The sequence below is a fragment of the Maylandia zebra genome, linkage group LG11 (assembly GCF_041146795.1).
Source record: "Maylandia zebra isolate NMK-2024a linkage group LG11, Mzebra_GT3a, whole genome shotgun sequence".
In the NCBI taxonomy this organism is placed as follows: Eukaryota; Metazoa; Chordata; class Actinopteri; order Cichliformes; family Cichlidae; genus Maylandia; species Maylandia zebra.
Genome location: NC_135177.1, coordinates 25,824,057 through 25,848,085, shown reverse-complemented (window position 1 = coordinate 25,848,085; position 24,029 = coordinate 25,824,057). Strand labels below are relative to the sequence as shown.

Genomic DNA, 24,029 nt, shown 5'->3' with positions numbered 1-24,029 from the left:
AGCTCAAAGACATAGGAAACAAACATATCTGATTAAAAGTCATATTCTCAGCAATAAGACATTTCAGGATAAGTAGTCCTGATGTGACTGAATGTCACATTATGAATGTTGTGTGAGATAAAAGGGCAACAGAACAGAAGTCTGAGCATTACATGAGGGCAAAGTTATCCTTGAAACCTTGTCACTAGGCAGGGAATGAGCAAAAAACAAAAAAAGGCTACCTGTGACATAATTATGTTGCACAGCAGCGTGCATGCACAGGGGAAGTCGGTGCATCAGTGCATGCGCAATAAGAGAGTGGCTCATCAGCACTGAAGAGGTAAGACTGCCTTTTCTCCTCCTCTGCATTACCACAGCTTTCGTCTACCATTCATTTTTTTCCCCTCTGTGACTTTCATCTCTCTAAGTATATATTACTTTCTTCTCCTCTACCTCTGGCGTTAAACAAAGTGGCCCCTTTTACACTCACTTCTAAAACAGCCAGTGCATTCATAGCTAGTAGACAAGGGTCAATTATGTAATTCAACAACCATTACGTAGTGGCTAAAATAAGATTATGGCCAACAGAGCGGGCAAAGCACAGGCAGATTTTTTTCTTCATTGCTTCACAAGATCCTACATTGGCCACTGGACTGTTGCAACAGTCCAGTGACCTTTATCTGGACAAAACCTCTGCAAAGAATCAATGACCTTCTTTTCATATGGTTTTAGTTGAGCAGATTCAGAGGTTTTTAATGATGCTGGACAGAACCCCCCAACCAACTCTCAGCGCAATACTCCTCAGTGTTTGTTAGTTTAAAGAGGTTAACAAGGCATCCCATATAACGAGAGCTATAACCTCCCCTCCATGTCCTCATGCACACATATTCATGAAGGCTTAACAGACGTTTGATTCATTTTCTTGTCGCTCCTCAGAGCTAAAGCATACTTCACTTTCCTACTCTCATAACCCTCAACTCCAAGCCAAAAACGCCCCATCCCCTCTCTCTCGCCTTATCCCCATATAGAGGTCACTGGCTTCATGGAAACAGTTGATAGGCTGAGGCAAATCGACTGGCATGGATTGGCAGTTCACAGTGAACCTCTAGCTTGTCCTAACTGCTTCCATGTGTGTGTGTGTGTGTGTGTGTGTGTGTGTGTGTGTGTGTGTGTGTGTGTGTGTGTGTGTGTGTGTGTGTGTGTGTGTGGAGCAGTAATTGCTAAAAACCAAACACAGACATCTCTGATTAGCATTTTCGGACCAAAACAACTCCCGACTAATTCACAAGTCTGTTGCGTGCATTAGTGTGTCCACTGTAGGTTCGTTTGCTGCTGATTTTAAGACTATACCAAACAAAGCCAGAAATGCCAGGGAACAGGATGAATATTTCTGGAAGGAATTTAGCCTGCCCAGATTCAAAGCTTCTGAGGTTAACATTGCCAAAAAATGCTTGTGTACTTGCACACAGGCGCACCTTGGTTCAGGATGCTTCAAACATCATTCTCATGGTTGGCAATGAAGATTTTTCTAAGAACACAGTTATTCAAGTGTGAATTGATATGTCAATATTATTGACAGTTATCAATATAAAAACTTAAAGCAAACACTGACTGACAATACATTTGGGAGGCTATAGCCAGTAGCATTCCAAGTAATGAAATACACATGTTGAGAAATAATATTTCTCAAAGTGTGCCTGCAGTTTAAAAAAAAAAAAAGAAAAAAGAAAAAAATGAAAAGAGTGCAGCAGGACTGCAAATATCCCCACAGGCTTCTTTCTTGTCAAAATCCGGTCTCCAAATTAGTTACAAGTCATTCAGCTAGAGATTATGGTTCTTGTGCCTTTTTTAAAGACACAGATGCCAATATTCACTGGCTCCAATTTTGCCAACAGAAATAATTTCCTTCTTTCACATATGCACTGTAGCCTTGAACCTTTCTAAACATTACCCAACTAACATTACATGTTAGTTTCCTAGTAAGAAGCTTGTGTGATGTCCAACTGAACCAATGTGAGACTGGCATAGGTAAATTTTCTGGTGAACCGCAATGAGAAAATGGTTGTCTGGTGTGCTATGATCCGCACGACCAATGCCCTTGTCTAAACCAAATGGAAGAATCTGCAGAACTGTGACTGGATATTTAGTGGATTATCTCACGCTGTATGCTACCTCTAAAAAAGTGTAACTTGGGTCATATTTTGATCCGATTCTCTTACTATACAGAGCTCTTACATTAAAAGACTGCTGGCAAAATAACCTTTGAAATACATCAACTCCAACTTTGGAGAAAGGTTTCCATTTTTCACTGCTAGGACTGCAGTTAAAAATGGAAACACTGGATGGAAAAACTGGAGCACAGTATAGAGAGCACCCCCAAAGCGGCCAACCATAGTGAAATAATGCACTTCTTTTTAAATTTTTATAGACCATACATTAAACTGATTATTGAATTATTCATTACTGAAAATTGACCTGTCTCCAAAGATTTTTTACCACATTGTAAACACAACCAAAGGAATGAATGATGATGATATCACAATAAATGAAGGAAATTTTAAAAGCTACAAAAAGCAAAAATGTGAATTGTGAAAATACAACCAGATACAATGGTTAGCTAGTCATTGGGGCTGGTTTAGTTAAGATATAACTAAACCAGCCCCACAGCTCTGTGTTATTAACTAGAGCTGCATGTATAGAGCCACCAATGTATCAGTCGGCCGATGCACTCCAATGATTTTAACTTTTGCTAATCTAGCAGTGTTAATTTTGACAGTTTTTTTTTTAAATTTATTTTTAGTCATAACCTTTTGACTAAAACTCATAATTTGGGCATCTAAATTATTTTCTAAATTTAAATTGTAAAAGTTTGTTGTCTTTTTCTGGTGACAGTGGCTCCACTCAGTTTACAAAGCAGCATCTTTCCCTTCACATCAGCTGTGAAATTTCTGCTCTTCCTCCCAAGCGTTGACATTTTGCTGTGTTTTCTTGAGAAACCACCACCTCTGCCCCCACCTCCACCTTGTTTGTCGGCGGCATATCAGATGTGTGCATCTAGCTTTACTGCACAAAGATATTACTTCTGATTGGATCACTTTCAAACTTGTCCCGCCTTTCTATACAGCCAAATTAGTTTAGTTTCATTTTTATTAGTTGAGGAAAGTGTTGACACATTTCATCATAATTTTTGCCTTTGTGCATTAGTTTTTATTTAGCTATTGTCTTGTCTTGCATTGTCAGGAAAAAAAATGACGACAACTATTGGTCAATGAAATCAACACAGGTATGTGGATGTTAAAACCCTCATAAATTCAAATTTAAAAAGTAAATAAGAGATGGAAGAAACACCCTTCAGTAATATTATAAGAGTTGATGTTGCATAGTTTGTCCTCAAAAGGGCAACTTCGCTGATGGAAACACAAGTGTTTGGAACACCACAAACACAACAACAACCTGATCCCGGCAGAGTTGGAAAGAGTGTAAAGGAATAAATAAATGTTTATCTTTCATGTGTATGAAAGAAGAAAAAAAAACATCGGCTGATATAAAATAATATCTCATTCTTTAAATCTCTAAATATCGGTGTCAGTCTCCTGTATCAGTTGGGCTCTGTCATTAACAAAACAACAAATTAATATTTCATTTTTTAAATATTTCCAATTAACAAACAATGCTATACTATAACACTCCTAATAATAGGAACACTTAGTTGCAATGCTACTACTTTTATCAGGGGCCTATTTTTAAGGTCGATAGATAAAGCTCTAAGAATAAGCTCCATGTATTAGGAGAGGTATCTGAATTATTTTCGGTATGTCACAATAATAATCTTCCAGTGTACCGGTACTTCACAAGGAATGCTTCAAGTTCAGAGCCACATTTCTGTGTGTGAAAACTATCCAACTACCTAGCCAGCATAAAAGACGAATCCCTCATCCTCTCCTCTTGCTTTTTCTGGGGTTTCTCTTTTTAATTTTTCCCTTGAACATGTATGAAGCTGTAAGGCTAAATGTGCACCAAACATCACAGTTAAAAGTAATACATTATGTAGGGTAGACTAGCAGTGGAACAGTGTAATCAAAATATAAATATAGAAGTTGCCATTATTTAAAATGACAATGGAAATGATGACTTATTGTATAACACAGGATGAGCGATTGTTTGTAAAGAGCTGTGTGCTAACACACAGTCAACACACTGTCTCCACACACTTGACTGGAGGACCTTTCACCCCACCAAGCCCCCACCATCTTTCACTCCTCGAGAGTAAACATAAGAGTGGAGTCTGGTCTCGCTTTTTCCACTCTGACCCTCAAATGAAAGAGCTCATTCTCTGCTTCTTCACTCCCTCACCCCCTGTCACATCGGCCTTCCAGCCAGCCCGTCTGACTCACATTTGGACAGATAGATGCAAGTCTTTCCATTTTCTTTCTTTTTCATACGAGACGCTTAAGCTCCTGGAGACAAGGCTGAAATTGCACAAAAAACTCCTATCATCAGTCAGAAAGCTCATAAGGATTCATGCTGCATTCATTTTGAAATCAAAAGGGCTGCTTCATTTGCAGCGGGACATCACTGCTGCACACATATGACTCATAAGTTGCAAATCCACTTCGAGCACATGCAGTTTGAGCAGAACATAAATGACAGCAGAGGGAAGACGGAACTTAACAGGTGAGAAAAACAAAAACAAAAACAGACAAGCCAAGTAAAAACACAGAAGAAGCCCAGAACAGATACATTCTGGTCTATGCTGGAAAGCCATAATGACACATGAATAATGTATTACTCAATTAAAGGGGAACTCCCACATGTAGGCCACATAGGCACCATAAATACTCATAGAAACATACTGCTCGCTCTCTATTACGCTCTTTCTTATTTTCTGACACATATGCGCTATTACAATGATGGATGCTCATATTAATCATGAGCATATATGCAAATGATTCAGCGGAGGCAAAAGCTCACAACGTGAGACTGGTCTAAACATTTCCTTTCAGCGAGCACTGATAACCCCTAATAATATGGTCAACCTGTAAGCACTGCAGCCCAACCCACCTACTGTTCAAATCCTTTGTTTGCAAGAGACTGCCAATCAGAAGACAGTCAGAAATAGATAGGTCCTGAAATGTGTTGCTCAGGGGTGGATGTAGAGAGAGAGACTGCACTGAAGCCCAGTACAAGACGACACGACTTTAGTCTGAACTGTGAATCACGCAAAGCTACACAAGCAAAGTCCAAGAATAAAAATATGATGTTGCAAAGTGCCTCCTTTTTCTCTTTATGCAAATGCAACAAAAAGGTACAGGTACAATTTCACAACCGTGCAAAAACAACAACAACAACAAAAACTATGCAAAGAAGCTACAACATTATATCTATGCAGCCAACAAATCTGTGCTGTTATTGCTGTATGAGAGATCCATGCAAACCAATGCAGAAGTAGTTACAATGACACAATAGTGTTGTGCCTTGATCAGAGGTCATATGTTGCGGTTTCACAAAAACTCACGTCACACGCGCCGAAGAGCATGAGCACCTTCCTGTTCACCATCTCACACAGTTGTTTGGAACTTCACCCCACCTCACCTAGTGAGCTCATTCAGGAGGAATCAGGAGATTTCTGACTCACAGAGAGAATAGCAGGGAGTCCACTCCATCTCTCATTATCTGCTGACTGTTTGTCAGACTATCTTCAGCCAGAGAAGAATACCTGTGCTCCCTTTGAAGTCAGAGCCCAAGTACAGTAAATTATCATTGTGCTAGCAATACACCACCAGGCCCTTAGGACAGCTGCTGGCTGTTCCACTGAAAGTGCATTACCCGTCATTCCAGTTGTTTGGTATCGTTCACATAGGCTAAACAACAACTGAAAATAACTGTAGCGATATCCTGAGTTTATCTTCCTCCTCACTAAGAAAGAGGGGATATGGCTGAGTTTATGTAGGTCTAAAACAATAGAGAGTGGAAGAAAGAGAGGGAGAGAGCAGTGCAGCAACTCAGATTAAATAGCCAACACTCCTTTAAAAGGAAGAGAAGGTAGCCTTTGGGCTCCAGACAAGCCTGCACTTGTAAAATGTAGCGAGAGAAAGATGACAAGTGCAGTGCACCTCTAGTCTAACAGAGCGTAACAGGAAGTGGCAGAGCCTGCTTCACATGGGGCCTCTGGGGTGCAGCGGCTGACTGGGAACAAGTCACAGTCTCTAAAACCGCCAGCTCCAATGCCCTTACCACACAGGCAGAGTCAAATAATGGGCAATAAGCATCATCAAAATTTAGGGTGATTCTAAGGTGGCTTTGACTGAGCTCATGATTGGTGACTTTAAAAAAAAGCCTGGATAAACTGCCCTGACAACTTGTTTAAAAGCAACCGTTTTTCTTTGAGGACTAATTACTAACTTACAGCTTACTGGCATACACAGCCCACACTACCCTAGCATCCTCTGTCTAGGGTAGCATGAGATACTGAAGCTGTACTAGATGCACCACTAGATGTACAGTAATTATAGTTTCCTGTGAGCACAGGAAACTGTTGCCTGTTTTGCACAGGCAATGCACTTGGTGAGAGAAAAAACATCACCACTGGCAATCAATTACATACAGACACTAATTATTGAACTTTGTCTGCATTGAGACCCCCAGTCTATAGGCCGATCTGATAAGTGAGTTATATAGAAACAGGAAGCAAAGGGGGAGGGGGGAAAAACTGGGAGGGATAAGACAGATGCTACTTTTCATGTTGTGGGAAAAAAGTGTCGACAAATAAATGAGAGGGAAACAGAGGAATTGATCTGGTAGTGGTTTCCTAAGCCTCTATAATGTGCTGAGAGTATTTTTTGTATGTGTGTGTATACTTGCATCACAGGCTGGATATAATAAAAACATTTATGAGGTAAAATACACACAGGTTCACACTGTATAGCTGTAACAACCAGATTACCCATATGATACATTTCATAAAGATACTATTTCAAAGAAGATAAGAAAAAAAATACATAAAAATTCTCAAGGTCACAAGCTATAAACTTCCCACTGACTAGCTCAATACAAAACATAACTCCATTTGAGAATATTAAAGTGATTTGTAGTTTGGGCTAAACCGAAACTGAGGACAGTCGTATAAAATTTCGATGGCTTTGCCAAAAAATACACAATGACAAGTTTGCTACCTTAAGTTTTTTTTTCTTTTCTTTTTTCTTTCCCCTGTTACTCCCATGCCTTTGTTAAACAAGTTCACAAAATAAGCCTGTGGCTATCCCAGTGCTAATGAAAATGGCCAAAATGTTGAATAAAATCGTCTGCAGATGGGCTTTGATCGCACAGGACGAGATGTCGTGCAGTGAGCCGAGTACAGCATTCCTGTATGCGGACGCTATCGTCTGCCGCTCTGGCTGTATGGGGGGGAAGCCAGCGCCAACAAATAGCCAAAAACCACTCAAACTATAGCACTGAAACCCGTAAAAGTCCAAAAGCGTGATAATGTTCACAAGCATGTGAACATTATGAATGGTGTACTTACCCGTAAATACAGAGAAACCGACAGGCGAGACGTCTAAGAGGTTTCCTGTTCGAAGTTGCCGTGTGTCAGTGGGAAGAAAAAAAATAACATTGTACGCGGAAGTACACATAAAAAAAAACTGAGTGATTAACCGCGAGGGGGGGAAGTTACAGTGTACCGCTTCGAAATTATCGAGTACGCAATAAATAAAAGTGGCAATATTATAACTTTTTGTCAATTTACGTGTGTTTTAAGGTTTGAATGTTATATAAAAACGTAACAGTAACCCCTACAAACGGCTTGTTTCCGCACTGTGTTACACAGTAACCTGTCCCCATTAAGAACCTACTCTCTGCAACACAAGAGAATTTTATTAGCACGGTGTTTATGGACCCTTTATATTTGTGTAAACACGAATTCGCTTACTACCATTTAGAAATATCTAGACGAGATACCCAAAAAGTGTTATTAACACAATACAAAATGAAACCCTTCCTCTGTCTATTGTTTACTTAGCCAGTCCGCTACTTACATGAAACCTGTTAAACCCATTCGTCTTCAGTTTTCTTTTATAATTAATGTTGCAGCAAAAACAAAACAGTTTTTTCTTTCTAAAAATGTGTATTATGTTCTGAACAAAGACCGACAGTGTAAAGCATAAATTATTGATATGTAGGATGGTGTCAATCTCTGTATCTGCTTAGAAAAAAATTATCTTCACTACTGCGAAGCTAAGAAATCAGAAATGTCTGAAGGAACTATGTCTGCGGGAAATTAAGTATTAATATGAATTATTTATATTTTACAGGCTTGAACTCTCAAAAAACTTTTCTCCCTGGTTTTCTCGATGCTTCACTTATTTTCCAGCCTTCTGGCGCCGCACTGTGGAGAAATATGATAACGACCAGGCAACAAATCTACACCTAACGATATATGTGTGTGTGTGTGTGTGTGTGTGTGTGTGTGTGTGTGTGTGTGTGTGTGTGTGTGTGTGTGTGTGTGTGTGTGTGTATTGACTGACTGAATGAATATTTAAGTATTTATTTTTGCTCTACATTGAGATTTTTTGACCCTGAGATAAAAAGGGCAAACGTTCCAAATACATCTAACAATAAAGATTTAGAAGATTTGTTTTTTTTTTCTTACATTAAGGCAACTGTTTCTTGTAACATGAGTAAAGTGTTTACATATACAAATATAATGTCTGATTAATATGCACTGTGTTACATAAATAAAAAAATGTAGCAAAATAAACCCTTAAATGTGTATTTGGGAATTTTTTGTGTCACTAGTCTGAAAGAACACATTGTAGATGCAAACAATGTCTCCAAATTGACCTCTAAATCATTAATACATGTCTCTACCTGTACTGTGTCAGCTTATAAATTCTCTTTGACCTTTAAATCTTTTTCCAGGTTGACAAACTTCTTTGAAAATTAATTTAATCTCTCCCTGGATTAACGTAGAAAAGTAGTGAGGCCTAAGCGCTTGGTGACAAATGATGTACACATGACGTGGATGCCACATATACATTAAATGATCTGAACTTTAATGATGATGTTACTATTTTCTGTTGCACACCTTTCTAAAAGACTCACCCTCTATGTCTGCAGCCCCACTCCTTGTGTATTTGTCAAACAAATTTAGTTACAGTTGATAATGACAATTGCAAATGTTTTGTCTAGTGAGTACCAGTGATCATCACAAGCACAGTGACGTTTCTTGTTTGATAGTGAGGTGTTTTTTCTTTAAAATATTTTTCACATGCTGACTGAGCTTAAGTGCGAGTAATAAATTCCTCTCTGTAATACTAAGAGGTTCATTGAAAGTGCCTCAGTATGATTTGTGCTATTACGCAATGCTTTATAAATTCCCCCTTTTTTTGTAGATGGCAAACAAACAGTTTTAAAATTTTACATTCCCTGAATGGAATATGTTTCCTATCATTAAGTGGCATATATAAAACATCCTAACAATCATCTTAAAACATTAAAATATACATCAAAATGGTGATAACAACTTCTGCATGTGTAATTGTAATGTCTCATTTGTCTGCATTTTGCCAGCTTGTAAAAGCCAATCTAAAAGAAAAGCAGGTAAACAATTAGTTAAACACAACAGAAAGTAACAGAAAGTTTGGGCAGAGATCTCTAAATGTAAACAAGATTTAATTATTTATAGGAAAAGAAAAGTTCAGATTAAATTGGCATGGTGTGCAATTACTGTGCTTTTTCAGTTTAAGAGACACTTTTCATGGACTTTTCACCAATGCATAAAAAAATCAAATCATTATTGGTGTCAATATAATATAATATAATATAATATAATATAATATAATATAATATAATATAATATAATATAATATTTCTTTTCACTGACCTGAATTCCACAGATTGTGTCAGAATTGTGATGTATGAAGCACCGTATTTTTTAAATCTTTTCAACAACACAGTCAACAGTCCGCTATCCAGAATAATATTTATTGCTTTTGAAGATATTACTCTTTTTCTTCTTTTTGCACTTTCCATTTTTCCTCTTTACAGTAAAACAAAGAAAGATGACAGGTAAAACCACTGCACTGTCATTTCTGGATGTGTACACACATACACACACACACACACACGAGGAAATAGTATTTACAGCTGTTAGTGTTCTTCCTGTGGAGGTGACTGGAGGCCTTTCCTGGAGCAACTCAACAAACATAGAGTTTTACATTAACTTTACAATAGAGCTTTCACAAATAATCGGTATACTGCCACTGTTTGACAAACCATCGGCATAAAGGCTATGAAACTGTACAATATGATTCACTGTTCACTCCACGCTGAGAAACAGGGCTGTAGAAAGGATGTTGGTCATAAGATCTGGGGAGAGGAAAGGTACAGTTTTTTTTGTAAGTATTCCCTCCCACCACTGTTTAGTGTCCTCAAGCAAAACAAATTGCTCTGCTGCTGGCATGGACAAAAAGAATCGATTGAAAAATAATCAAAACAGATTTTGGGGGGAGGATTTAAAGAAGAAAATGCAAAGACCAATATTATTCACATTAGATTAATTACAGTACAGGAACATTGGGTGAATGCTAACTAGAAAAATAAGTCTGCCGGCATGTTTTTGAACCCAAAGGGTTTGTACACTGGGCATCTGGCAAGAACAAAATGACCAAAGGGCACAATTAACTGGGGTTGAGGAAATCAGAGACAAATCCCAACGTGAGCTCAGTCCTCAACATTAAAAAAAAGTCTTCAGAGTGCAGATCTTCTGCCATTAATAATTTCAATTTTGATACACCTAAGCTTATAATTTTCCAACATGTTTAAATACTGAATAAAATCACAACAATACAGCTAAATCTTATCATAGTGAATTATAATTAAATGTCATGTACACCATATTAAAATATATACAGAAATATTCATACAAATTCTAGATTGGTCCAGCTCCTTCCTGCTCTCTTTTTCTTTCCTGTTAGAAAATGTGCACCAAGACAAAGTAAATACGCACAGACCGTCACAGTTAGCACTATTGAACAGATGGATTGTTAACATTTAAATTAACCCACAATAAACAATATATATATTTTAAAAAACAGTGCAAAATGAACTCAGGGCAGTAGCTTCACTCACACACTTGCAGTTCTTTGAAAACGACATTGAGTGAAAGGACCACTAGGTGGCAGTATTTGACCATGTCTTAAAAGCCACAGTAATTATTTATAGTCTAAATCTGTAGAATTACAGGACAAATCTGTAAAATTGGATCGATCTGAGCATCATTTGTTGTTCTGTTAGTTTAGGGATGTTGTTTGTTAATGTTTGTCAAGGCAGGAATTGCTGTGTTGTAATTTCCCACCTCGATGCCTTCTTTCGTAGCTCAGCTGCAGACAGCAAATTGTAGACTAGTGCTGGCAATGCATAAAGCAAATCTACAAACCATTTGGTGCGAGAGATCAAAATAAAAAGGACGAGACAGCCGACACTCTAAAAACTGTACACCCCATATATTCTAAGATGAATGAATCAGTAGTGTAATGGACTGCTGGCAAGCTCAAAACTTGCACAGCAAACAGGAAAACTGCAGTTTTAGAAGTAAAAGAAGTTAACTGCCATTCCTGGAAAAGGGCTGGAAAAGATCTGATGATTTAAAGTGGAAAATTCATCTCAGAGAAACAAAAGGAAAGAAAAAGAGAGTTATCAGACCATAGACTGGCAAGATGGAGGACACATCAGAAAATGTCTTAGCTGTGTATCAGTTTGAGAGTCTCTGTCTCCCTGTGTCTTTCATGCAGAGCCATGGAAGGTGAGAGTGACCTAGGCAGGGATGGGGGAGGAGGAGTAATGGGCATCAGGCTCTTCAGTGGATGTGGGGACACTGGTGGAGGAAGAGAGGAGATGGGAGGCAACACGCTTCCTTTCTTCCCATCTAACACAAGCTGTGATCGGTTCGCATGGCTGGATTCCTTCCGAATGCCAAATTCATGCTCATTTTCATTGTCCGAGCTGCAGTCGCTCAGATCTGTTATCTCCAGGTCTGAGTCTGACTCTGGGTCCTGCTTCACCCCTCCTCTTCTCTCTGTGGGGCTCTGCTGGTCTGTCCCAGTCCCAGCTCCTAAGCTGACCGCTCCCAGGCCCAAGGTCAAGCCGAGACCCGGAGGATTGGGCTCCACCCTTTCTCCCAGTGTCGCCCCGCTGCCAATGTCTGTCCGACCCATCGACAGGCTGCCCTGGTACGGCGGCAGGCAGAGTCTGGCCGGCTGACCACCCGCTGTGCCATTTGTCCCGCCAGTTTGCCCCGCTGCTCCCCTCTCACCCCCACCTGCCTCTCCAGGCGGGAGCAGGGAGGAGAAGGGGTGAGGCAGCTGTGAAAGGCTGCTTTGCAAGGGGTTGGGGTAAAACTGGGAGGGGTAGAGGGAGCCAGGGGGCAGTTTTGGGCAGTTGTTGAGAGAGAAGGCCCCTGGGAGGTAGGGATTGAAGCCCCAGGGGTAGTCAAAGGGTGGGTTGCGAGGGTACGGGCCCAGCAGGGACGGGGGTTTTGAATAGCACGGTGCACCTAGGACAGAGAAAATCCAGAGATGGAGGTTAGCTCTCAGAAGGGGCAAAGGTTTCCTGACATACAACATCCAAGAATGTTCACTAATTATAGTCAGTGGTATTAGCAATTCTAATCAGGAGCCACAGGGGCTAATTCTGGCACGGCTGCTTTCAACACAAAACCTGATGGTTCATTTATGCATGCCGGTACTGTGTAGTACACCCACTTCACACCGCTGCAAACCAGATGTCAACACAAAGATTCTCCACTGCAGTGAAAAACAATTAAGAAGAGTTCCCGTCTTCCAAACGGCTTATCATTTCCTTGTATATTTAAAAGAAAAGAAATATGTGAAGTGACTCTGCTTCTGTTTTGATTGCGCATCATTGCGGTGAAACCAGTCACACTGTTGAAAATTCTCACTGAGAAATAATGTCGACATTTGTCCCCGCAATGCTCTGACATGTCATGATATCATTTCAAATTAAGCAAAAAACACTTATGGTGCAGCAAATTGCGTTGCGTATTTGAATTCAATCACTTGAAAACAGAACGAGGGGTGATGCAGGAATGCAATTTTAATGAACAAACAAACGCATTGCCTCTCAACCTAGTCTACTTCCTTCCAAATGACAACCGACTCAAAGATTCTCTCTCTGCTGCACCCTCCACCTCTCTCCCAGCCGTTCTCACTCTCTTTTTCTCTTTCACTCTGTTATTTACTATGCAGGGCTAATTTGACAGTGGTGAAGTCTCTGCGTGCTGGGCCAGGAGTAGCTGGCAGACACATGAATATTGAATCAGTCAGGCAGGCCTCACTTGCTTATGAAAACACAGTAATGGGCGCCCACAGGCCACAAACTGAAGCCTGCACCCTCAATTAGGGCCTTCCTGCCTGGGAAGGGATTAGGACAGCGGGGACACATGGGAGGGAGAGGAGGGTGAGAAGGGAAGAAGGGGGGAATAGGACCTGAGGACAAACAGAATAGGGAGGAGGGAGAGGGTGCCGGTTCTGGGATGAGAATTGCATCTGTGTGTGAGTGAGTCTGTTTACACACTACCTCTCGAGCTCTGCAGATTCGTATACCTTCTTATGCGTGTGCAGAGATTGCAAATGAAATGCATTTGTGCATGCGTGCCATCAGTCAAGCAAACAATGACACTTCCGTGCTGTGTTTGGTTGAACTCACTTTCTGAGATAGAAGGGGACAAATGTGAACAGTTGCGCTGAAAAAGTGGATGATTTCTCCAGCCCTCGACTTGTGTCTCACTACAGCTGACATGCATAATTCACCAGCTAACCTGGGCTTTCTCACCTGGAGCACAGTCTCACTGTAGACTGCTATGGGACAGCCATCTCTCTTATTTCCTTTAACAATAAATGTTCATGCCTCACTGTATCCTCATTTCTCTCTCTGCTCAACTTACATTGCTACCTTCTCCTCCTCCCTTTGTTTGTACACTGCCAATCATACACTTTATATATATATATATATATAAGTGTATTTTTCTTCATGCAATAGAGGAAGACCGGCATGTATCTGACCAACTTTGTCATTCTCTCTGCTCACCTGAACTTAGGAAAGGAAATGAGTCCAGTCTCAGTTTGTCCCCTTCAGGTCCTGGTGCTGTGGTCCCCCGATCGAAAAGGGAAGTTCCTCTGCTGGTGTCTGGCAAACGAGGAAACAAGGACTGTATGGCCTGAGCGGCAGAAAGAGACACAAGCAAAGAGTAGAAAAGGAGGTTAGAGATGAGTTTGTACCATGAAATAATAATAATAAAAAAAGCTTGCGTACATATTCCTACAAATCTGCCTTTATGATGCTGCTGCACTTTGCTGGGTAAAGTCATATGTTGACAGCAGCACCCTGCAGAGTGTGATGCAAACAGTGACACAGTCGCAGCAAGGACAGGATAAAAAGGGAAGCCATGGGACTTGGGGTAAAAAAAAAACGGGAGGCAGGAGGACGCACGGGCTCAGAGACTCAAAGGGAGGAAAAGTACAGAGTCAAATGGAGACCAATGATTAAGATTGTGGGCACAAAGGATAAATGAAAAGAAGAAAGAGGGATTGTGGGCCAGCTTGTGTAAAGGGACACAGGACGAATAGCAGTGAGATGTGAGAGAATGACATCCATTTAGAAGTAGGGCAGCTGTGTGCGTGTCAGTGAGTGCGTAGATTTTTTTCTGTCTAAAATTTGCAAAGAAGAGGTAAAATAAGTGGAACAGTTTAATCTTAGGAATCAAGGGGACACGGGGGGATTTATTTTCCCCCCTAGCGTGATTGCGGATCAGTAGTATCTGTCACCCTGCAGCCCCAAGTTTGAAAGGCGAGACTGTACTCCCAAGCTGCGAGATCTGCGTTGCTTAACAAACCGCATTAATGACCCGCCATTGATCTGATCTGACGCGACCCCTTTGCTTTCTATTTCTTTCATTTTCAATCGATGACAGATGGATACGCCATAGGAGACAGGGATGAGAGAAAGAGGGGATAACGTCTTCTTTTGTTTTAAGGGCAAGTTAAAACCGTCCCCCCTCCACGGTCTCCTTCAGAGCTCGCGTCTCCTTATCCCCATCTTAAGGACGGCACAGACAATTGATGAATGATTCTCTCTTACTGTACTTTCAAGTTACTTGTACTTTCTAGGACATTAGTCATCTAAAATAAAATTATCTGCACACCAGCACTTATACCCAAGTCAAAAAAATAGCCTTCTTCATCAATTTGTGCAGCCACATCTATAATTTAGTGTAGAATCTGAAACGCAGAAATTGATTTTTTTTCCATTAAAAAGAAAGAAAGAAAAATCTCTAAATATCTTATAAACACAAGTAAAGTCATAACATTATTTTTTTTTAACCAAATTAGGACATTTTTGTTCACGCCTCCATCTTTTTTTGTGTTCTGACACATTTTATCTCTGTAAAAATTTTACAATCTCTTAGGGCAAATAATAATCAAACTGTAGTCTATTATGACCCCCATTAGACAGAGTGAATAAAAGATAGCTACGATGAATACCACCATTCTTTTGCAAAAAAGGGGGAATGCACAGCAGGTGCCTGAGAAATATAACAGCTCGAGTTGAATGGTTTTCAGTTACCTGAATTAAATTTTTGTTGATAAAAATTTAAGGAAGCAGAGTGCGGTGTCCTGCTATATTTCATCCTTTTTCTTTGTTTAAAGTTTGGCTTTTTTAAATTCCCTCTGTTTTAAAATGTTAGTTCTTTTTATTACCTGCTATAGAGACACAATTTGAACATACATAGGTATGATTTCTCACATTATTCACACAATTTTCTATTTATATGCTACTAAATCTACTACTTGCATACAGCATATATCCTTTTACCCATCCACCCCCTCTCACAAACCCTCCATCCTACCCTGTGTACCTCTGGGCTGCAGTCTGGTGTGGTGGAGCCCCCGTTGAAATGGTTCTGGGCAAGGAAGAAGGGCGAGCTGGCCATGTCCAGGATGGGGTAGTTCACCAGCACAACCTTACTGAAGTTAAACTTGTAGGTGAAACGCTTCCCTTTGGTTTTGTGCAAAATACGCTTGTTGTAGTAATACCTGCAAAGGAGCGGGAGAGAATATTGATGGAGGGATGGAGTGAAGTGATAAACGAAAAAGGAAGAGGAAAAGGAAAAGAGGTGGGAAGGATTAATATAATACACATCAAGGTTTTGTGTTTCATCACTATAAGTAAAGTATAAACAACTTCAGTGCTGTGAGGCAAGAGCTGTGCTGATTTCCCAGTGTTTTTATTCATCTCCTCCTTTCTCAAATCAATTCATGTCTGGCTGCCTCTATTCAATACAATATGGTTTTGTAAAGTGAATTTTATATTCAGCAATTATCAACCCCCCCCCCCCCCCCCCCCCCCCCCGCCTCAAAACCCCCCAAAATCTAAATTCGTTTGAACCTCTCACACAGAAATACTACACAAGAAGTAAATGTTCCTTTCATTATGCACAGGACTATTTATCAATTGAAGAAATAATGTGAGCATCACGTTACACTATCAGATGAGCTCGAGACTTTTTTGTTTCCAGAAAATTAGAAATTTGTCGGAATGACACCATTTGACATGACACCAAAAGACATCACCGTTTCCAATAGCAAAGCACATTCACAAAGAGGTGGGACAGCAAGAGAGGTCTCCATGGTAACGACCCCCAGTGTCTCCCGCTGGGCATGTCAGGTCGTCATCGTACCAGTTTCCTTTGCCACCCACAGAGGTGTCACAATGTACAATCTGCCAGGATGCCACGTTGATCGGCAGCAAAGGAAAAACATGGAGCCATCTGGCCCAGGTAAAAGCTGAGTGCTCAGGTGGAGGAGCGTAGGGGGTGGGGGCGAAGTGGGATGCGACAAATTAAAAAACCTGCAGATGTCTTATTGTGAAATACAAGTTTAAATCTGGTTTCCTTGTGGACTTTTTGGACTCCTTTGTGTGAGTGCAGCCACAGTGAGCGTGCTAAACACAGAATTCATGAGACAACCTCAGCATTAAATAGTGGTGAGCTCATTATGCAGGCACACTATATCAACAAACACAGCAGCGTGTACATATCTGCATGTATCCACACTGGCTGAGCCCAGTGCAATGATGTGTACATGTTTTGCTTTGCGTGGCAATTGTGCCATGGCCCTTAATTGAGCAATTAAGTAAGGCTAATTAAGAAGGCTAATTGTGGCCCCAGCCAATTTATAACAATTAAACTCTGACGACAGTCCCCATTAACGAGAGGCCGAAGGAAAGCAGAGGGAGGGGGTGGGGTAGGGGAACAAGTTGGGTAGTGGGTATTTGCATAAGAAGATTGTGTGTGACTGGCTGGGGGTGTAAACTGCTGAAGGTATGGAGTGTGGCATTGTTTTAATCACCTTCAGCAAGTTCAGTGTCGAGTAGTTTTGCTGTTCTGAAAAAGTCCAATTTCACACTGGGGCTTAATTTTGAAATCCCTATTGAATTTTTTATTTGGCAGCTCAATGGTGAACTTTCCATTAGGATGTCCAGAGATAAGGAGAAATTGAGGGTATTGACGTTCCCCAGGAAAAATCCCACCTTTATCTTTCCATTTTTGCCAACATGGAAAAGAGAGATGTTAAGTGGGGATTAAATCCAACAAGAGTAAACAATTTATGGAAACCGCAGGGTTGTAGCCTGATTTATCTGATGCAAACAGTGCGGTTGCCTGACATTCAACACATCTCGTATGAACACATACCTCAGAGCCCTGCTCAGTTTGTCATAGTTCATGTGAGGTTTGCATTTCCTTATCCCCCACAGTCGGGCCACCTCGTCTGGGTCCTTGATGACAAACTCCCCGTAGTCTCCCTGCCAGGCTATCACCCCTTGGTACTCTTCCTTCTGCAGGAGCTCTAGGATGAAGTGCCACAGCTGGATCTGTCTGGAGCCGGGGCTCGACTCGGGCTTGTAGGCCCACTCTGGGAAGGCGATCCCTGGGCAAAGGGGAGGAGGAAGAAGCAGGGTGAGGTTCATGCCTGTTTGTCCAGTTGCTCACAGGGAGTGTGTGCATGTGTGTCTGGGGGGGGGGGGGGGGGGGGGAGTTCACTGTCTGAATGACTGATGAGTGATGGAGGTGAGGGATGATGTGTTTAATATCACAGCACGTGCCTTGAGCAATGTTAGTCTGAGCTAATGCCCTCTAGCCTCAACAGATTGGTCAGTGGGATGATGACAGCTCACTGGGAGAGATCTGACTGATGCTGCTCAGGTCTGAATTTTAAAAGCCAACTCTATGACCATCAGAGATGAAGTTAAGTAGCTTTTTGACTCAGGCCAAAGTGAATCTGGCACTAACTAGCCTTGTAAATACATTACACATTGAACCAATTACTACCAGAGTCTGAACTTGTTTGGCAAACATGAATGTGTATGGTTAATCTTTTTAAATAGATGAATATTGGGGATGAATTTCAACATGCAATTTTAATAATGAAGTAGCTGCTTCTTAAGTATTTGCTTGTTTTGGCTGTCTGGGTTCACCCGATTTACACATGTGGCTTAGGACTAGATTTAAAGATAAGTTGAAAGATTTTAAATGTTACAAATAAGAACTTTAAGGAGATTTGATGCAGAAAAGCAAGGATGTAATAGTCTCCTGCCTTCATGTCACTAACTTTGATGAGAGTACCGACCTGGCGTCCAGAGGGCGGGCACCGGGGGGAGCAGCAGATCACTGACGCAGTTACAGTCCATGCCTCCACAAAACCTGGAACAAAACAAAAGAGAGAGAAGGCATTAACTTTTACAAATGAAAAACAGAGAATTTTGCAGAGATGTATTTGCTTAAGCCAGTTTCAACTACCCAGCATGTTTATTGCATTTATTACACCAAGTCAGAGTAGAAGAGAGTACATTTTGTTGAAACTGAAGGTATTGCATAAGGGTCTAAAGGCGCAACATGAGTTCAAAATGATACTTTAAATCGATGTGAAATATAGCAAGGTTATGTTTCATATGTCTTTGGTAGAGATCAGGTGTTTGATGGATGTGGCCACCTGAGGCTGTGTCTGATGCAACGTGGTGGACATCCCTATAGTGCATTTATGAACAGGAGGAATTAAATAGACTTTTGAAAACCAACTTGAAAACTGAGCCACATTATACATTAAAACTTGGGTTTTTAAATATATAATAGGACTTGGTTATTTCTTAGTGAAGTTTTAAAAGTATCAAAAAAATCTCATGTACAAAGTTATGTTCAGGGCTATTAGAGGTTAGGTTTAATTGTCTGCCAGATGAGGAAAGTTTCAAAAGGATTTAAAGGGCTATAGTTTTTGGTAAAATGTCTTTCATATCACCTTAGGTATCCTAGGTAAGTCAGGTAAGTACTACAAATAGTGCCAAATTGCATAAAGATTTGAACATACAAGAGTGTCGTTTTATTAGTTGATTGAGTTAGAGCTATTTTAATTGTCGGATGTACTGTTTAGTAGTCACTGCATAGCTGAGTGTGAACAAGCAAAAGCGAGAAAACACTTCACATCTGTACTTGTAATATTAAATTATACCCCCTATAATTATAGTATATGGTTATATAAAACTACACGTTTTTTTTAAAACACACAAAATTGTTGGAATAAAAGTCAGAAATGATGCAGTGAGTCCAGTGAACACGTCCATGTTTAACATCACAAGAAAATAAACTGTCCAAACTATTTAAAAACCTGATTTTGTTTTTACTTCTGTGCATTTTGAAATCTGAAGATTTACAAAAAAACCCCCAAACTTTTATTTTTTCACCCCATCACATCGCTTCATGCTCTGCATTGAATGTTGAATGATACGTGCACGTGTCAGTGAGGTAGGGTAGGCCTTTTTATAATACAAGAGCTTATGATCATAAGGCCTCCTAAATATATTCATATAGACATCTGCTGATGCGAGAAGATGAGGAGATCTTGGTGTTTCTGTGATGAAGAGGGGAACTCTGAGATGGAATCTAGTTTGGATATCACAGTTTCATCAGGGTTGTTTTACAAAGCTCAGATGGAAGAGATAGCCTGCTGCTACACTGGTATCTTTAATGCTGGCCTCTCTATCTCTCCCTTCACTCTCTGCCTCTATTTAATTATGCTCTGTGAATTTTGGATTTTCCCTCCAGCATTGAAATGAAACGTGAATTATTAAGGTGTGTTTGTATAAATTATTATTGCTAACTCCAGGCATTTCTCACTCTCTCACTCTCTGACTCTTTCTGTCTCACGTTCGCTCTCACCCCGCTTCAAGCCTTTGGATTGTGGCCCCGCTCACTGTCTCCTCTCTCCCCTCCCCTCCCGCTCTTCATCTTCCTTGTTTTCAGTCTGCTCTCTCTGTCTATGAGTGCAGAGCTGACATTAATTCTATTTATTATAATAATCATTATTATTTTTACTCTTATTGTTCCTTTTCTCTCTTTTTTTTGGTCATTAAACTATCTGGAGACTCTGTCTGCACTCATCCCGTGCGACTCATTTTTAGAAAAGGATCAAATATTTTGATTAGACCGTTTACCAGTAGGATATCAAAATACACCCCGCTGTTCACATGTTTGGAGATTTTTGAAAACATTTAAAACTGTCATCTTTCCATGAAAATGTTGACCTCATCTGACAGGAAGGCCGTTGCGAAGATTGGTCTTTACAAAATGAGATATACGTTGTGTTGGAGGTAGCAATCCATAACTTTCCTCTTCCCCGTGGGCTACAGGTCATCAATACTGCATCATCTCTTTCATTTGCCGTATTCTCATGGTCCACGGCATGTATAAGCTCATCTCCTCTGCGGAAAACATATATGTGAGCTCCTGTCTTTCACAGTCTTTCCAACTTCCTCTCATACCACCTACGCATTACCTCAAATCTATACTCTTCCTTCCCTTTTCATATCCAACAGCATATCTATACAGGTGACTCCTCCTTTCCTCTTTCCCACCTCCTTTCTATTCACACACCTATCCACTGTCTTCTCCCCCGCCCTCCCTTCCACTCCACCCTTCTCCCTCTCTTCTGCTCTGTGTGTTTTGCTTCGGCGCAGTAATTTTCCGTTTGATTTCGGAGGTAATGCATTTTTTACAAATCAAAGAGGAAGCCAGGCTACCCCCCCCCCCCCCTTCTCCTCCTCCTCCTCCTCCTCCCCTCACTCTCTCCCTTTCTCTCTCTCTCCCTCCCTCCCACCTCTTCTTCTTTCCCTCCCTGCCCAGTCTCCCGTTCTCGCCCCCCCCCTCGGCCCCCCAGGCCAGAGAGGAGATAAAGGAGCCCCCATCATTTCCTTGTTAGTTTTGATTTGGGCAGCACAGGGCTTTCAAGTTCCCCCCATCACCCCCAGAAACATTATAACTAGCAGCCCAGGGAATACTGCTCCTCATACGCACACACTCGAACACACACATGCATGCACAGACTGTCAGATACAGACACTCACAGATTGTAAGGGATTGTGCATGCACAGTAAACACAGTCTCAAGCAGATATGGCACAAATACGCAGGCATTCAGGTAGCCGTCGCACACACACTGTACGACGCAGCACACAAAGTAAGACATGGAGCCCATAGATATTGACTGAATCAATATCGGCACACTAACACAGATCTCACCGAGCTGAAAAAGAGAATGCACTTTGTTTACTAAAGATTCTGGTTTACTGATAGAGAGATGTGGGCAGAAAAAACACTGCTTTATTTGGACAAAGAGACACAGAGTCCAAACAAAGGACCCCTCTCCCACAAAAGGTCACCTGTGAAACCCAGCGTGGATGATGGATCACACGGCTACCGGTGACAATAGTAAGCACACTCAATAGATTCACTAAGTTACTTCACACAATCACATCTTCACAAAAACACCTCAGCTGTGTTCCTACACATAATCTGAAGTGTAGGCCTGCACTAGATCTAGCAAATGGATCATTACTGCTGGAAAATCTCTGGTGTGTTGATGATTCAGAGGCTTTTCTATAGTTTAACGCTTGAAAGAGTGCACTTTGTTTTTTGTGACTTTAGGACACAACAACATTGCAGGGATACACAAACTTCCTGTGTCATGGCTGAAAGGTTAAAGGTTTCTGCTGTTGTCACTGCTCAACATGTAAATCTCAGAAATCCCTCCACATTTGCTCTCTGTACTTACTTTTAGCCATTTTCAAAGCCTTAGAGAGTGAAAATTATGGACAAAGTCCCTCAAAATTCATACAGTATAAGAAATTAAGCTGTCTGCTAGCAAACCCACAGTGCAAGGTACTATACTGTTATACTGCTCACTGCAGATTTAATAATGATTGGAGAGGAGATAAAATGCATTTTTCACTCAGTTTATTTCTCTTCTTCTTGAATTTCACACAGTGCAAATAAAGTTCAGTCGCTTCCTATAAATAACCTTTCAGTCATGTAATGCCAAACCTGTTTTGATCATTGGAAAACTGCTTTGGAAAAAAAGGACAATAGGACAAGCAGATGGGTCTTCTAAAGACAAACTCCTACATCAACGAGAGCAATCGTTTCCATCTATTGTAACTGACGAGGGACAAAGTCCAAAGAAAGAAAGATGAAAATTACTACAGTGTTGCAATGACCAAATTGGTATGTTTGCATCATGTTCAGGTAAACGTGTGCGTGAACCATCCTTCTTTCAGCAGTAAACTGAAACTTGTATTTTCTCAACTGATGAACTTCCTGTGACCTCTCGACTTTCTTGCCCAAGTGGGGACTAAGAGTAAGAAAAGGACTGAAAAAGCATATCCAAGAGTCAGGATTGGACCAGTCCCACTGAGTTTTAAGAGGTCAGTCTCGCCACAAAGGTCACAGATTTGTATTTGTAACTTTTGCATGTATCTCCCAAACATCAACTCTGTAACAATGTTGCTAAAGTAAAGGCAGAACTGGCATACTTGTGACGCCAAGGTTAGTAGGACACTGACGGGAGTGAAAAGAAACCAGTGTGAGGGATATACTGTAGTACAAACTACGTTTTGAAATTCTGCAGAGTGACTGGGGTAGAGCGAGGAAGGAGGGCAGCCTGACATTCAGGCAACATTATGTCTCCAGTGCTGTCTAAAGAAGGAAAGAGTGATGGGTCACGATATAAAAAGATAGAAAAATGTGAGAGGCATGAAAAGTCTGGCCTCTCCCGCTTTCTTTTTCCACTAGATGAAAAGGACTCTGTACATCTGTCTCATCTTCCTTTTTTTGGTTGCCCCTGAAAAAGGCCCGACTGAAAACTCTCTCTCTCTCTTCCTTTCACTCTGCTTGCCTCTCTCCTGCTATCTCTGTCTTTCTCTCTCTGTTCCTCTCCCTGGTTAGCTCTGACACACTGGTCAGCCTCAGGGTGGAAGAACAGAGGGACTCTGCTATGGGTTTGTTAGAGGAGATGGAAAGAAGGAGAGAGGAGAAATGAGGAGAGAGACAGAAGAGAGAAGAAGGAGGAGGAGAGGAGGAAAGGGGGTTGGTCAGGAAGAGGGAAAAGAACCTATCTATCCAAATGTTGAAGAGAAAAGTCAACACAGAATTAAATTCTATCCATACACTGGGCTATAAACCTTCTTATTTAGCTTAAGTTCCATCTTAATTACCAAAAAAACATTCTTTATATGATTTTTAAAAATAATATTTAGTTACATCTTAAAATATCAAGCTACAAATTTTGTTTTGAAGCCCAAATATGCATCTCATCTACATCTTGTTTGAGCATCCAATTAAAAAGGTTCTTTGGATTTTGTATGTGACAAACAAAAAGTTCTACGTGCTTTTTCAAACTAAGACAAACAATGACTGAAACCTTGCCATCAACAAAATTAACTTCCCCTTTACATAACGAAAAAAAGAGTCAACCTCAGCATCCCAAAGACTCTCAAAACTTCACAAGTTAAAAATTTGGTCTCAATTACTAGGTTTTTCAGACAATTTGACCTGTTCGCAGGATATTACACACTCGATGAATCATAAAACATTAAAACCATCACTGGTTGTTTTTTTTAAATTATTGATATTTATTTTTTTTGTTCTGCATT

General features: G+C 40.7%; 2 protein-coding genes across 10 annotated transcripts in view; both read right to left on the bottom strand.

The window, feature by feature from the left end:
* The window catches only part of arhgef1 (Rho guanine nucleotide exchange factor (GEF) 1), a 41,947-nt gene extending 34,178 nt beyond the window's left edge, over window positions 1-7,769 (bottom strand). For 7 of the 8 annotated variants that reach the window (XM_076890104.1, XM_076890107.1, XM_004550909.5 and 4 more), the window contains exon 1: window positions 7,502-7,769. The gene's annotated coding sequence lies outside the window, so the exon portion shown is untranslated. The remainder of the gene's footprint in view (window positions 1-7,501) is intronic. The other variant, XM_076890108.1, reaches the window with a different exon arrangement.
* A 2,178-nt stretch (window positions 7,770-9,947) lies between these two features.
* erfl1 (Ets2 repressor factor like 1) overlaps window positions 9,948-24,029 on the bottom strand; it is a 48,165-nt gene continuing 34,083 nt past the window's right edge. For both annotated transcript variants that reach the window (XM_076890103.1, XM_004550908.3), the window contains exons 3-7: window positions 18,681-18,754; window positions 17,747-17,981; window positions 15,911-16,088; window positions 14,083-14,212; window positions 9,948-12,529 (exon numbers count right to left, since the gene is read on the bottom strand). In XM_076890103.1, coding sequence (XP_076746218.1) covers window positions 11,718-12,529; window positions 14,083-14,212; window positions 15,911-16,088; window positions 17,747-17,981; window positions 18,681-18,741 — 1,416 coding nt within the window. In that variant the 5' untranslated portion in view covers window positions 18,742-18,754 and the 3' untranslated portion in view covers window positions 9,948-11,717. The remainder of the gene's footprint in view (window positions 12,530-14,082; window positions 14,213-15,910; window positions 16,089-17,746; window positions 17,982-18,680; window positions 18,755-24,029) is intronic.